General features: G+C 28.7%; 2 protein-coding genes across 5 annotated transcripts; one reads left to right on the plus strand and one right to left on the minus strand.

Annotated features, from left to right (window-relative positions):
• The first annotated feature begins 23 nt into the window (after positions 1–23).
• Positions 24–7,033, plus strand: LOC117607878 (NADPH-dependent diflavin oxidoreductase 1). Of its 4 annotated transcripts, XM_034332094.2 has the most exons (13): positions 24–166; positions 268–484; positions 627–2,090; positions 2,189–2,268; positions 4,560–4,680; positions 4,761–4,842; positions 4,918–5,057; positions 5,190–5,335; positions 5,513–5,598; positions 5,685–5,831; positions 5,906–6,214; positions 6,289–6,494; positions 6,577–7,033. In XM_034332094.2, exons 2-13 carry the CDS (start codon positions 405–407, stop codon positions 6,710–6,712), a joined length of 2,997 nt encoding a protein of 998 aa, XP_034187985.1. In that variant the 5' UTR covers positions 24–166; positions 268–404; the 3' UTR covers positions 6,713–7,033. The 4 variants fall into 4 exon arrangements, with proteins under 4 accessions (XP_034187985.1, XP_034187982.1, XP_034187983.1 ...); XM_034332091.2 differs by lacking the exons at positions 24–166; positions 268–484; positions 627–2,090; positions 2,189–2,268 and adding exons at positions 2,713–3,230; positions 4,235–4,282; XM_034332092.2 differs by lacking the exons at positions 24–166; positions 268–484; positions 627–2,090; positions 2,189–2,268 and adding an exon at positions 2,715–3,230.
• On the minus strand, positions 6,998–11,448 carry Kaz (E3 ubiquitin-protein transferase Katazuke). The gene is made up of 5 exons (XM_034332102.2): positions 11,084–11,448; positions 10,484–10,886; positions 10,103–10,415; positions 9,707–10,016; positions 6,998–9,624 (listed from the first exon to the last, which is right to left on the minus strand). Exons 1-5 carry the CDS (start codon positions 11,144–11,146, stop codon positions 9,523–9,525), a joined length of 1,191 nt encoding a protein of 396 aa, XP_034187993.1. The 5' UTR covers positions 11,147–11,448; the 3' UTR covers positions 6,998–9,522.
• Positions 11,449–12,197: the final 749 nt, after the last annotated feature.

The following is a 12,197-nucleotide window of genomic DNA, read 5'->3' on the forward strand; positions in this document are numbered from 1 at the left end:
TCGTTGAAGATGATGCTCTATCCACGTGATTAAAATATATAAAATATTCACATTTCCTCTGTTTGTTCAAAGAACGTACATGGGAAACTATTTTTTATTTATAAATATCTTGGGCCAAGTGCCAAATGGGACCTAGCCTAGACATCTATCCTTGACATTTAATTGAGTAAGACTCACCCTGTACAAAATGCGATACGGAAAAAAAGAATTTTTACTTGTAAAATTTACCTACCCTACTGATAATAAAAATATGATGTTTTTTTCCAGATATCGTCTGCTATGTAACCAATGACGTCACAGTGAATCAGCTGGAAGTTACTAACGTAGCGGTATATTGAAATACCTAACAATTTTTTTCCTACGAAATTTTCAATTCAAATTCCGGTATAATTAATAACGTCAGAATGAATGTTACAATACTGTATGGTAGTGAAACAGGGACTGCTCAGGATGTAGCTGAGCAAATTTGGAAAAATGTCAAAAGGTTTTGTTGTTGTTTATAGATCATACTACTGTTCAGAAATTCTAAATAATTAAGCACTGTACTGAAATTTTTTATCATCTGCAATATAATTAAGTACACTTACATCAATGTTATTTCATAAGCGATTCCGTTTTTATTTCAGAAAAGGATTGAAAAGTACTATTTGCGCAATGAATGAGTACGACATTCAGAATCTTAATTCAGAAAAGATGATGATTTTTGTGGTTGCCACGACAGGCCAAGGGGACCCTCCTGAAAACATGAAAGGGTTTTGGAGATTTTTATTAAGGAAAAATTTGCCACCGACGTTGCTTAATAATGTGAAATACGGAATATTAGGTTTAGGTGATAGTTCGTACAAAAAATTTAACTTTGCAGCAAAGAAATTGAATAAAAGATTGATACAATTAGGTGCGACAGAATTGTTATCTGTTGGATTAGCAGATGACCAACACGATTTAGGAATAGATGCTGTTGTTGATCCTTGGGAACAAGAATTATGGACAAAGGTTGCAGAAACGTTTAATATTTCTGTGACAGATTTTATGGATGATCAAAATACAATAATCGAAAGATTTGATGTTTCTGAAATATGTATAAATCCAATAAGTCATGAGTATCATTCAGACAGTGATATTTACATGAAAGAAGTACTCACAAATAATGAGATGAGAGTGGGTACAGTAATTGAGAATATAAGAACAACTTCAGAAGATCATTTTCAAGATGTCAGGTTAATTAGACTTAAATCAGATGGTATTAATTATCAACCAGGAGATGTATTGTACGTCAGACCTAAAAATTCTAAAAAGCAAGTTGAAAGGTTCTTTAGTATATTAAATGATAATAATGTACAAGTGCATCCAGATATGATAGTTCAAATATCTGAGAAAGAAATTAAGATACCTACTGTTCTAAATCAAACCCTGAGATTAAGTCAAATTGTAGAACAATATTGGGACTTGAGTTTTAAACCAAGAAGATCTACGATGCAAGTATTATCTCTTATTAGTGAAAATGAATTAGAAAAGGAAAAGTTGCATGAATTTACAACCGCGGATGGCCAAGAAGAACTATATAGTTACATTAATAGACCAAGAAGAAATATTTTAGAATTATTAGCAGACTTTTCTTGTACAACTAGTAAATTAAATCTGAAACTATTGTTTGAGATTATGTCTCCCATAAAACCTCGTGCTTTTAGTATAGCATCAAGTTTAAGGGTCACTGAAAATGAGATTCATCTTTTAGTGGCTGTAGTAAAGTACAAAACAAAATTGCTAGAACCAAGATATGGATTGTGCTCCAATTGGTTAGCAAATTTAACGCCTGGAGATGAAATAATATTTTGGATAAGAAAAGGAACTTTTAAGTTTGCATACAATAAGCCAATGATATTCATTGGTCCTGGCACAGGAGTTGCACCATTTCGGTCGGCTTTATTAGATAAATCAACGATGGATGAGGATTTAAGTAATTGCATCCTCTTCTTTGGTTGTAGAAACAAAGAGAAAGATTATCATTGTAAAAATGATTTTGAGTATTTATCGGACAAAAGACATTTACAATTGTTCTGTGCATTTTCTAGAGATCAAGAACATAAAATGTAGGCTGATACATATTAATAAGATCTTACAATTTATATCTCATTAATATATACATATATACACTGTCTTATAATTAACTGTTGAATATGTATTTCAGATATGTGCAGCATCTTATACATGAACAAAAACAGCTATGCTGGGAATTTCTTAGCAAAGGTGGTAATATTTATCTAGCAGGTAATTCTAAAAATATGCCAAATTGTGTTCGCGAAGAATTTGTAAATTTAGTAAAAGAATTTGCCAATTTAAATGAAGAAGAAGCAGAGTATTTTATTAAGCAGTTAGAAAATGAAAACCACTATCAAGTTGAAACGTGGGGTTAATAAAAAATGTAAAATATGTTGACTGCCAGGTTATAAAACATACGTGCATGTAAAAAATATGTTAATAATATTTTTAAAAGTTACAATGATGTAACCTCGTGCTTATGATTGTAAATTATTGTACAAAAACTATAGTATCTATGTTTATTTTTACTCATACGAATACTACAAAATTAGAAATGAAATGATGTAATTATTTTTTATATCTCGCGTCCATTATATTCATTATGCAAAACTGTTCTAATTGTTTCATTTGAATATCATAAATATGCGCGCGTGTCGTAACACCTCGGACTAGTTCGTGAATCTTCGCACAGCGTGGAGTTAAGTTGACGAACTCTAACCCTGCTTATCTTAACTCGCAAAAATAAAGCAGAAACATGGTACGTTTTGCATGTCGGGGAACAGTTCTATTCATAACTCTAGCACCTTAACTACTGTATCATGCAGTGATACTAAATATATTATCAAGTATTTCTTTCCGAGAAGAAACCAAAGAATAGCTGGGAAGATTCTACAAATGTCGTTTAAATAACTCTCACGCTCGAATCTCTTAGTAATTTGAATTCTCAACGACGTCCGTCCAACTGATAAAACAAAAACGGCATTCGGATAAAGCAACTATCAAGTTCGCCTTCGTTAGAACGACACGTGAAATGCATTAACCTCTAACATTACATAGCCTTTAATTTGATTTAAGTTTAAAACTCGGTAGAAAAATGGCGGGCAGTTACACAAAGAAGGAATTTGGTGTGGGCCCCGAGGAACAGACCTTACTGAAAGATTCAAATGGAACACGTATCGTTCCCGCAAAAGGTATATAATATTTCACTATTACTTTTTTTTTCTTAACATTTTCGAATCTTTATCATTTCAGTTTTACCACTATAATTTAAATGCTAAGAGTTCTATCCTTCTTGGAAGTACTCTTTTTTTTTTTTTTTCATTTTTCCTACAAATACCCGACCAAACCGGTCCTTTGATTATGAAGAGTCACAGAGTGTGCTTTGAGTATTACTTTCCAACCATTTGAACTACAACATTCATTTATGTTTTGCCTAATTATATTTTTATGAAAGAATAGTGTTCGTTTAACATTTATTATGAAATGTTAAGTATTACTTTCATATGTAAATTATAATGTCAATTATCTTTAAATTGTTACAAAATGTAGTTTCCAAAATACAGTTTTAGTATTTCATAATTGAAAGTTTCAATTTGTAAAAACAGTTAGTATAATCTTTTAACAGCGTATCACATTGTAAGATTTTATATGTAGATAGCTTTATCTATGTATACACGTGTTTATCTTTTGATTTACATGTTCCATTAATTAATGAAATTTCAAAACATGATAAGGATAAAAAAAGTGAATAAAACATGTTTTGTTACTTTTCGTATGCCTAATAAATAAATAGTTTGTACGTAGATATTGAATAAATAAAGATGATTAATTCAAATGAAAATGTATATCACAAATAGCTGAATGAAATATTTTTTATTTACCAAATATTTTGTAATATTTTTTCTAAAATTAATCATTTATACTGCTGGAACTTTGGTATATGTATTTGTTACTTTACATTATTACAAATATTTATATTTTTTACTTTCACCATCATTATCATACTCTACTAACTAAAATAATGAGTTTAAGAATTTAAGTTTGTAACATAATGTATTCAATTTTATAATTTAATTACGATTAGTATCATTTTATTGTACTACATGCTTGCAGCATAATGTTGTGTGTGTTATAGAGGAATATAATTAAGGCCAAAATGGAATATAAATAAGATAAATGAATATCTCTTCCACAGATTGCATTGAAACTTCTTATAATACTTTTAAAGTTCACATTCAAACTGGTAATTAATGATTATTTTTATTTTGTTTTTAACATATAGACATAATACACGTGTCATTATAATCAATATTATCGTTTCTTATTTGTCTCCTATAAATTTAAGATATAAATATAGAATCGTATATATAGCAAATGCATGTACCTTGTTCACTAAATTAATAAATTGCTTCAAATTGAAAGATTATTAAAGTGTTGTTGGGGTGGCTGTTATTGCTATAGCATTAAATGAATCTGTGCATGACACACTTCATATTGAAGAACTGAATCTTTCGTTGTAGGTACTGAACCTGTTCGTCTGTCTCCTGGTTGGGAAGGAACAGGTAGACCTGACGATGAATTGAATTTTAAAGGTGTTACAATGGATCAGGCAGATCTTGAATTGAATCCTCCTAGAGATAGGTAAGTACAATTTGCATAGTTTTATATTATTTATTAAAAAGAAATTAAACTGTATTTAGTAAAATATGTATTTATTTTAGATTAAACATAGTATTCTGCATAATGGTACTTCATGGAATTGGAATTTTGATGCCATGGAATATGTTCATAACTGCAAAAGATGTACGACCCTTCAAAATGTTTTTCCTGCATAGTATAAAATACTTTAGGATTAATATATTAACTTTTCTTTTTCAGTATTTTGTTAATTATAAATTATCCAAGGATTATACAGGGATTAAATCAAACTATGGTTCAAATTTTCTTCCATACTTAGAATTTGCATCACAAGTACCAAATCTACTGTTTAATTGGTTAAATATATTTATACAACTCGGGTATGTATATTTCTGATACATTTCATTTAGTACTTTATAGGATACCATTTATCTATTAATATAATCTAAAAAATGTTGCTTTTAATGTATTCTTATTGTTATATTGATTGTTATTTTATGATAACCTTTTAGTGGCAATTTGACAACACGTATAGTATGGGGTATCTTCATACAGGTTTTAATATTTGTATGTACAGTTATTTTGGCAATGACTGATAGCTCTGGTTGGCCAGGTGTTTTTTTCTGGATCACCATATTTTCTGTTATTATATTGAACAGTAAGATAAAACTATATTTTCTGTGAATTTTTTGAATTTGTTAATGATATAATACTTTAGGTAATTTATAATTGTAAGAATTTGATCAATCTTAAAGTATCATACATTTTCTACATACATTTTTGTATAAATAACTATATGAACAATACCTGGTCTGAATTATGGAATTTTTTTTAGTTGCTAATGGAATTTACCAAAACTCTGTGTTTGGTATGGTCGCAAAGTTACCTGGAAAGTATACAGGAGCTGTAATCTTAGGAACGGTAAACACTAACTCGTATACTTGTGTGATAAAAATATTATGTAACATGTACATCTACAAGATATGATATTTTCTTGATCCTTTCAGAATTTAAGTGGAACAGTTACAGCCATCATTAATTTCCTTGCTCAATATATGGCACCAAATACGCGGACCGCTGCAATATATTACTTTATAACAGCTCTGTTTGTTCTTCTTGCATGTTTTGATACTTACTTTGCTCTACCCATAAATGTGAGCTTCATAATCTTTCGTAAGTTTAATTTTTCCATTAATTGATACTGTGTATTAATTATGATTGTTTGTAGAGATTTTATCGATATCGGGAATTATTACATCAAAAAGGAGTAAATAAAAGACAACTGGAAAATAGTGCAAGAGGCAAAACTAACAGGCCGCCGTATTGGAAAATATTTAAACAATGTTTTCTTCAATGTTTTAACACATTTTTTGTATTTTTTGTAACTCTTTCTTTGTTTCCGACTGTTCAATCTGATATAAAACGCTCGGATCTTAATTTCGTAGTTCCGACAGAGTATTACAGTAGTGTTATGTGTTTTCTCACATTTAATATTACTGCTTTAATTGGTAGTTCTATCGCATCGTTAGTTCAGTGGGTGAGTATTGTTTAATTCATAAGTTTGTGAAATATTAAACATAGAAATTAAGTTTTTAATTTTTCTTCATATAGCCTAGTGAAAAGTATTTGGTGATCCCAGTCGTTTTGCGTGTTTTGTACATACCGTTGTTTTTATTATGCAATTATCAACCAAGTTCTGATATTGCAAGAGCGTTACCAGTGTATATTAATAACGACTGGGTTTATTTTGTAATCGCTGTTACCATGGGTGTAAGCAGTGGTTATTTTTCATCGTTATCCATGATGTACTGTCCTAGGTGAGACTCTATTAGTAATAAGAAGAAAAATATTTTATTTTCAATGCTAAATAATATCGTTCATTGTATTTTCTAATTTCAGGATGGTAGACTCTCAACATAGTGCAACAGCTGGTATGTTTGGCGCAGCGTCATTAGTTTCAGGAATCTGTGCTGGAATATTGTTTTCTATGATCATGCCCAGCTTAGTACAAAATTTATCATTTGAATTATCTTAATGTGCATAACATTGAATAATAAGGTACTAATGCATATTTAATAACGTTTACTAACTAGAAGAATCAAAAAAAGAGGAGCACACAAAAAATTACGAAATTGGAAGTCACAAAGTATATCATTTAAAAATTAGACCTTATAACGAATGAATTAAATAGATTTCACAACGCGTAAATGGACAAAACTGAAGATAAACATTATTTAAGTACATAATAATTTCATTGAATGAAATATTATAATTGATTAATTTCGAATTAAAATATAGCAAAGATCTTCATTTTATTATTAAAAAAAAAAAAAAGTATGATACGAAGGTTGAAGAACATCTGTAAAAATTGTCGAATTTGTATTAATGAAAACAATTTAATAATTCATAATAAGCTGTTAAAAGTTTGAAGCAAGAATAGAAATTTATTACCGTTTCAAATTCATATTAATAATACCAATATTTAATCACTGCCCCAAACTATTGCTATTAAATTGGACCAATAAGCCTTAATAATCACATATTGCTAGGTTTTTCACATGCATAACTTCGTTCAAAGCCGCTAAAATAAGCACACGAAAAGATTTGTACGTTTAATAATTGTTACTTACATAGACCAAATTTAAAGTAAGACTGGTTAATATTTGTTAATATTTCAGACTAACAACTTAACAAAGTCAAAACTGAACTGTACACAGTTTGTATGGCTAATGTTTTAAATCACTCATTTTTGTTGAATGCTTAGTAACCATAGTGAGTAACTTATAGCATCTAACTGTTTTCATTATTCTCAGAAAACAGATGCATTTAGAAAAGCATATTAGAACACGTTATACTCAAATACGTACAGGTTTTACACCGACCAATTAATGTTTGACGATGCGTGGTGTATTGTTTTATTATATTTCTCATACGGTTGTATTCTTTTATTAAGTATTTTTACAAATGTTATTATTCAATATAAATTTTGTGTTTTACATATTTTGACATATTAGTTCTATATTATTTTTTTTTTTAATAGTATTTACAATTAACGCTCACAATTATACAAAATATTAGATAATTAATACTTTTTTTAAGTAACAATTTTATGAGGCATAAATTGATCTGATTAGCACTAGGCTAAATGTAGATCAAGACAATAAAATTTTTGTTTCATTTATAAGAGATGTTATCTTGCATTTGTTGCATTTAAAAACATTTTTTATATTTAGCGTTATACGTTTAGTATTTACTTTAATTTTGAAATTACTTTGCTATGCATTAAAAAGAAACTAAAGCAGTGTATATAGCTAAACGCTATAATACTATAACACTGTATAATAAGAAGCTCAATAAGACTACTCTATTCAGATATTTTCTGTATATTTATGAATATTATATATGTTTACGTATATATTCTCAAAGTTTGTTCAAAATTTCTAAAATACGACGTATTTTACAGTCAGTAAAAAAATTATTTTTATTTCAGGTATGTTGTAAATGATGTATACTATTTTAGTATTTTATTTATATGTTACCGATTACTACGAATTCCAAGTTACACAATAACAAATGTTCAGATTAACTGAAACATAAGTATTCTTAATAAATTTTAATATATGTACTGTCATATATACATATATACATATATTATACACATGTTTGTCAGTTTCAGTATAGAAAAACAAACTGGAAAAAGTATGCATCATTAAATATGAATTTTTCTTTTGATAAAATTAGTAATTTTGTAAATACCGTCTAAGTGCTTCCACATGTTCTAACATGTGATGAGTACAAAATTTGCAGTTTTATTATATACAGTATACATTAACTTGTAATATCTACTATTTATAATACTGTTTGTTGTCTTTTTTCATCAAATCATACCTAATTATACTAAAACTCTTACATACTTTCAAGTTATGCTCAGCTAAATCGATTATCGTATAGCCATATATTGATAAACTTAAACAAATTTTTGCTGATATAAAAATACCTTAAATTACCTCAATTGTTGTACCCCCAAGTTGACCACAAATTTTATTCTAAAACATAGAATCCGAATTCCTAGAAGGACAATCCTCCACATAAAGTAATCCAGACAATAAATTATAAATGAAATTCAATGAAATCAATGAATAAACGTCATTGAACTTAAAGCTGATAGAGCATAGAAAGAATATTTTTATATTGATTCACTCGTGGACATGTTTCATCTAAAATTGCTTAATGCATATCATTATATAGATTAGGATTATTTCAGTAAAATTCGTACACTGAAATTATTAACTTAAAACAAATAAAAATGGTGGTACATCTGTTTTTTACATGAAAATAGTATCGCGCGATACAACTACTACAGCAATCATATTACACTAATGTTACAAAGTTTACCACTACTATGTTCAGATGTTTGGGCATGCAAAGTATAAATATAAATGACTGTAATATACTTACAAAGCTCATGGTTACAAATGCGTCTTAAAACGTAGATTTATGGAATTGTTTTAATAGTTCAATTTATTGTAGAAAAGATGTTAAATAAATGAATAAGGACAATTTTCATATCATATTTAATAATTAACCGTATTGGTATAATGATTTTTATATCATTTTTATATCGAAAAACTAAAACGTTTTCCATAACATACACATAAATCTGTTTGTATCACATTTTATTCTAGTAAGTGATCACAAATAAAATTTGCAAAAAATACTTCCTTAAAAATAGATGTTATTTCTTTTGTTAATATCGGTATACAATATTAAACAGTAAATATTCCGAGTTAGATTACGAGAAAGATGCACTATACACAGTAGAAGTTGTGCCTGAGTCAGCAAATTTTACATAACATACACTTTTTCTATTTTTTTATATGGAAATACTTCTTTGGTTTTCGGACAAACTACAGTACCATTATTTTCCTGAGCCATTTTTTCCAGTGCCTAGAATAACATAGAGTATATTAATTTAATACATATATTTATATAATTTTATATATTATAAATACAAAGAATTTTTACTCACTTGTTCTCCATATACGTATCCATTTGGCATCATCATTGGTTGATTATATTCATTTAATGGTTTTCCACTAATACTACAAACAAGTCTAGACTGTGAACAATGAGCAAAAGGCAATGGAACAGCCAGTTCATTAAGAGCCTCGTTACACACTGGACAGTTTGGATTTCTGCCTTCTTTGTTTGCACTATAACACTGTGGTGTTTTTAATGCTGATAAACCTGCTTGTAGCGCTACCGTGAAAACACTTTGACTAGCCAATTGGAAAAGTCTATAATTTTCATGTCTAAATTGCTCGATTAATCTATCCCACCTGTAAAAGTTACATAACACAAAGATAGTAACCATTCTGTTTGGAAGAAATTTATGTAAAAATAATTTAACAAGAAATACAAGTACCTCTTTTCATCTAATAAATCTTTATATGGACTGAGTGATGTATTAGCTGGAAATGCTAGCTGCCCCATACAGCACTGAATTTCTTGTAACTGGTAATCATCATAATTTGTAAAACATCTTCTGGCATGCTTAACAGCGTCAAGCCTTCTATCCTGTCTGACTAATTCTACAAATTCTTGTACACGTAAATTAAATTCCATAGTACTTCCTAATTTTCTTAACTTAGATCGATTGTCATAGCACCATCCAACGCATCTTGCAGTTTCATGATTTGCTAAAGATGTTTCAACTTCTCTTGATACCATAAAAACATCTAGATACATAGAGAAATTAATGAGATTATTTATACAACGTATCGATTAATGTCAATAGCTAACATACCTATATTTGTTAAATCTCTAAGTTCGCTACTGTCTGCTAATTTGGTTGCAGTTTTGTAATAGCCTTTACGAAGGAAATATTCTATTAACATTCTATCGAGTCTCTGTCGCCGCCATTGATTTACAACACTTGGCGCAGTATTAGCATGTTCCTTTAAATGTTCTAGCCGTCTTTTGCAAACCATTCCTGCTTGCAACTCTTCTGCGATGGATTCTTGCGCCTTTCTTTTTAAAGTTTGAAGCTTCTCTACAACGCCTCCCAATAATATGCTCATTTCCCCGGCAGGAACAGAAGTTTTATTATCCTTCATTAATTCATTAGCTGCCGCTTGTACATACGAAGCTTCTCTGTCAATTACTTTTTGAGCTAAACGAAACTTTTTATTCAAGAGTTCATAAGGAACCTGAAAATCAAATATTTTATGAATTAATTTCTATTCAGTTTCCTAAATTGTGTAAATAAATCATTTCACATTAAGAAATAATGAACCGAAAATTGTAAAATTAAAATATACTTGTGAGTACAGAAAATAATGATGGAAAAAATTTGTAAATAATTAAATTAAATGGAAATTAAATACAACAAACAAATGGTAAATACCTTTAATGTAGGGTATTCGAGACTTTTAACGTCTGACATATTGGTTATGCTCAAACTACGCATAAAATTATATTTGAAAATCTGAGGAAAATTATGTTTATTGTATCGTAGCTAATATTCTTTGAAATTATGTATCATAGTCGTCCATCTCCTATCATCCAAATATCAGTATGTTTATACACAATGATAGTAAATAGAACAACTTTGACACGCGACTGTCTTCAAGAATCATGAAAACTCTTGTACTATTTTAACAAAGATAATTATCATTTTGTTTACGCATGATGAAAATGTTAGTGTAATAGTAAAACTGTAGATGGCTCTATTAACTATAAAAACAAGGGATGATCCTCAATCTGAATCATGTGACTGAACAATTCGTCATCAATTAAAAAATTGACTACCGATTATACTGGAATACAGTTTATTTTACAATTTCTCATAGTAATAAAAAAATGAAGTGTATGTAACGTCAATATACCTATACTATTCATTTTAATAATAATAATTTAAGTGTTGCATCTTATTTTGGCCAATGATCACTGACGTTTTTGATTGGTTATTGAACGGATTAATTTTGGGCTTCGACCAATCATGGAATTTGAGTATCTAACCCGAGTGTAACATAATTGAATAGAAAATACTAATAATGTCAGCGTGGTTTAATGTTTTGGAAGTGAAATGTGTACACTTGCCTTAGAAATATCAATGGAAACTCTCATAAAGGTAGATTTCTGAATAAATTTTCATTACAATTTTGTATTTTAGTGAAATAATGTAAACTCTTAGCAATCACACGTGCATACCTGATAAAAAAAGTTTTATTCCGGTAATTTGTTAATATTTACATGTTACTTCTATACTTTTAGATTTAGATTATAATTTAAATATAAAATTGTTATATGTTCATTTTGGTATAAAAATGTTTGAAGTTATTTTAAATATTGAATACTTCAAACGTACGTCAGGAAGAAGTTGTTAATCTTCTGAGAAAATTTATTATATTTATAGATATATAAATAACATGTTTGAATTGCTATTAGGTACAAAAAAAATAAAAATTTTCCAAGAACAAACTGTAATAGTTTGTTTTTCGAAATTGTTGCAAAAATTC

Source organism: Osmia lignaria, chromosome 5, assembly GCF_051020975.1.
Source record: "Osmia lignaria lignaria isolate PbOS001 chromosome 5, iyOsmLign1, whole genome shotgun sequence".
NCBI lineage: Eukaryota > Metazoa > Arthropoda > Insecta > Hymenoptera > Megachilidae > Osmia > Osmia lignaria.

Coding starts and splice junctions, on each gene's coding strand:
- LOC117607878 (XM_034332094.2), top strand. CDS start 405: ATGAATGTTACAATACTGTATGGTAGTGAAACAGGGACTGCTCAGGAT. Junction 2,091..2,188: donor AGAGATCAAGAACATAAAAT/GTAGGCTGATAC, acceptor TATGTATTTCAG/ATATGTGCAGCATCTTATAC. Junction 5,599..5,684: donor GAGCTGTAATCTTAGGAACG/GTAAACACTAAC, acceptor TGATCCTTTCAG/AATTTAAGTGGAACAGTTAC.
- Kaz (XM_034332102.2), bottom strand. CDS start 11,146: ATGCGTAGTTTGAGCATAACCAATATGTCAGACGTTAAAAGTCTCGAA. Junction 10,887..11,083: donor TCGAATACCCTACATTAAAG/GTATTTACCATT, acceptor TTTGATTTTCAG/GTTCCTTATGAACTCTTGAA. Junction 9,625..9,706: donor GATACGTATATGGAGAACAA/GTGAGTAAAAAT, acceptor ATGTTATTCTAG/GCACTGGAAAAAATGGCTCA.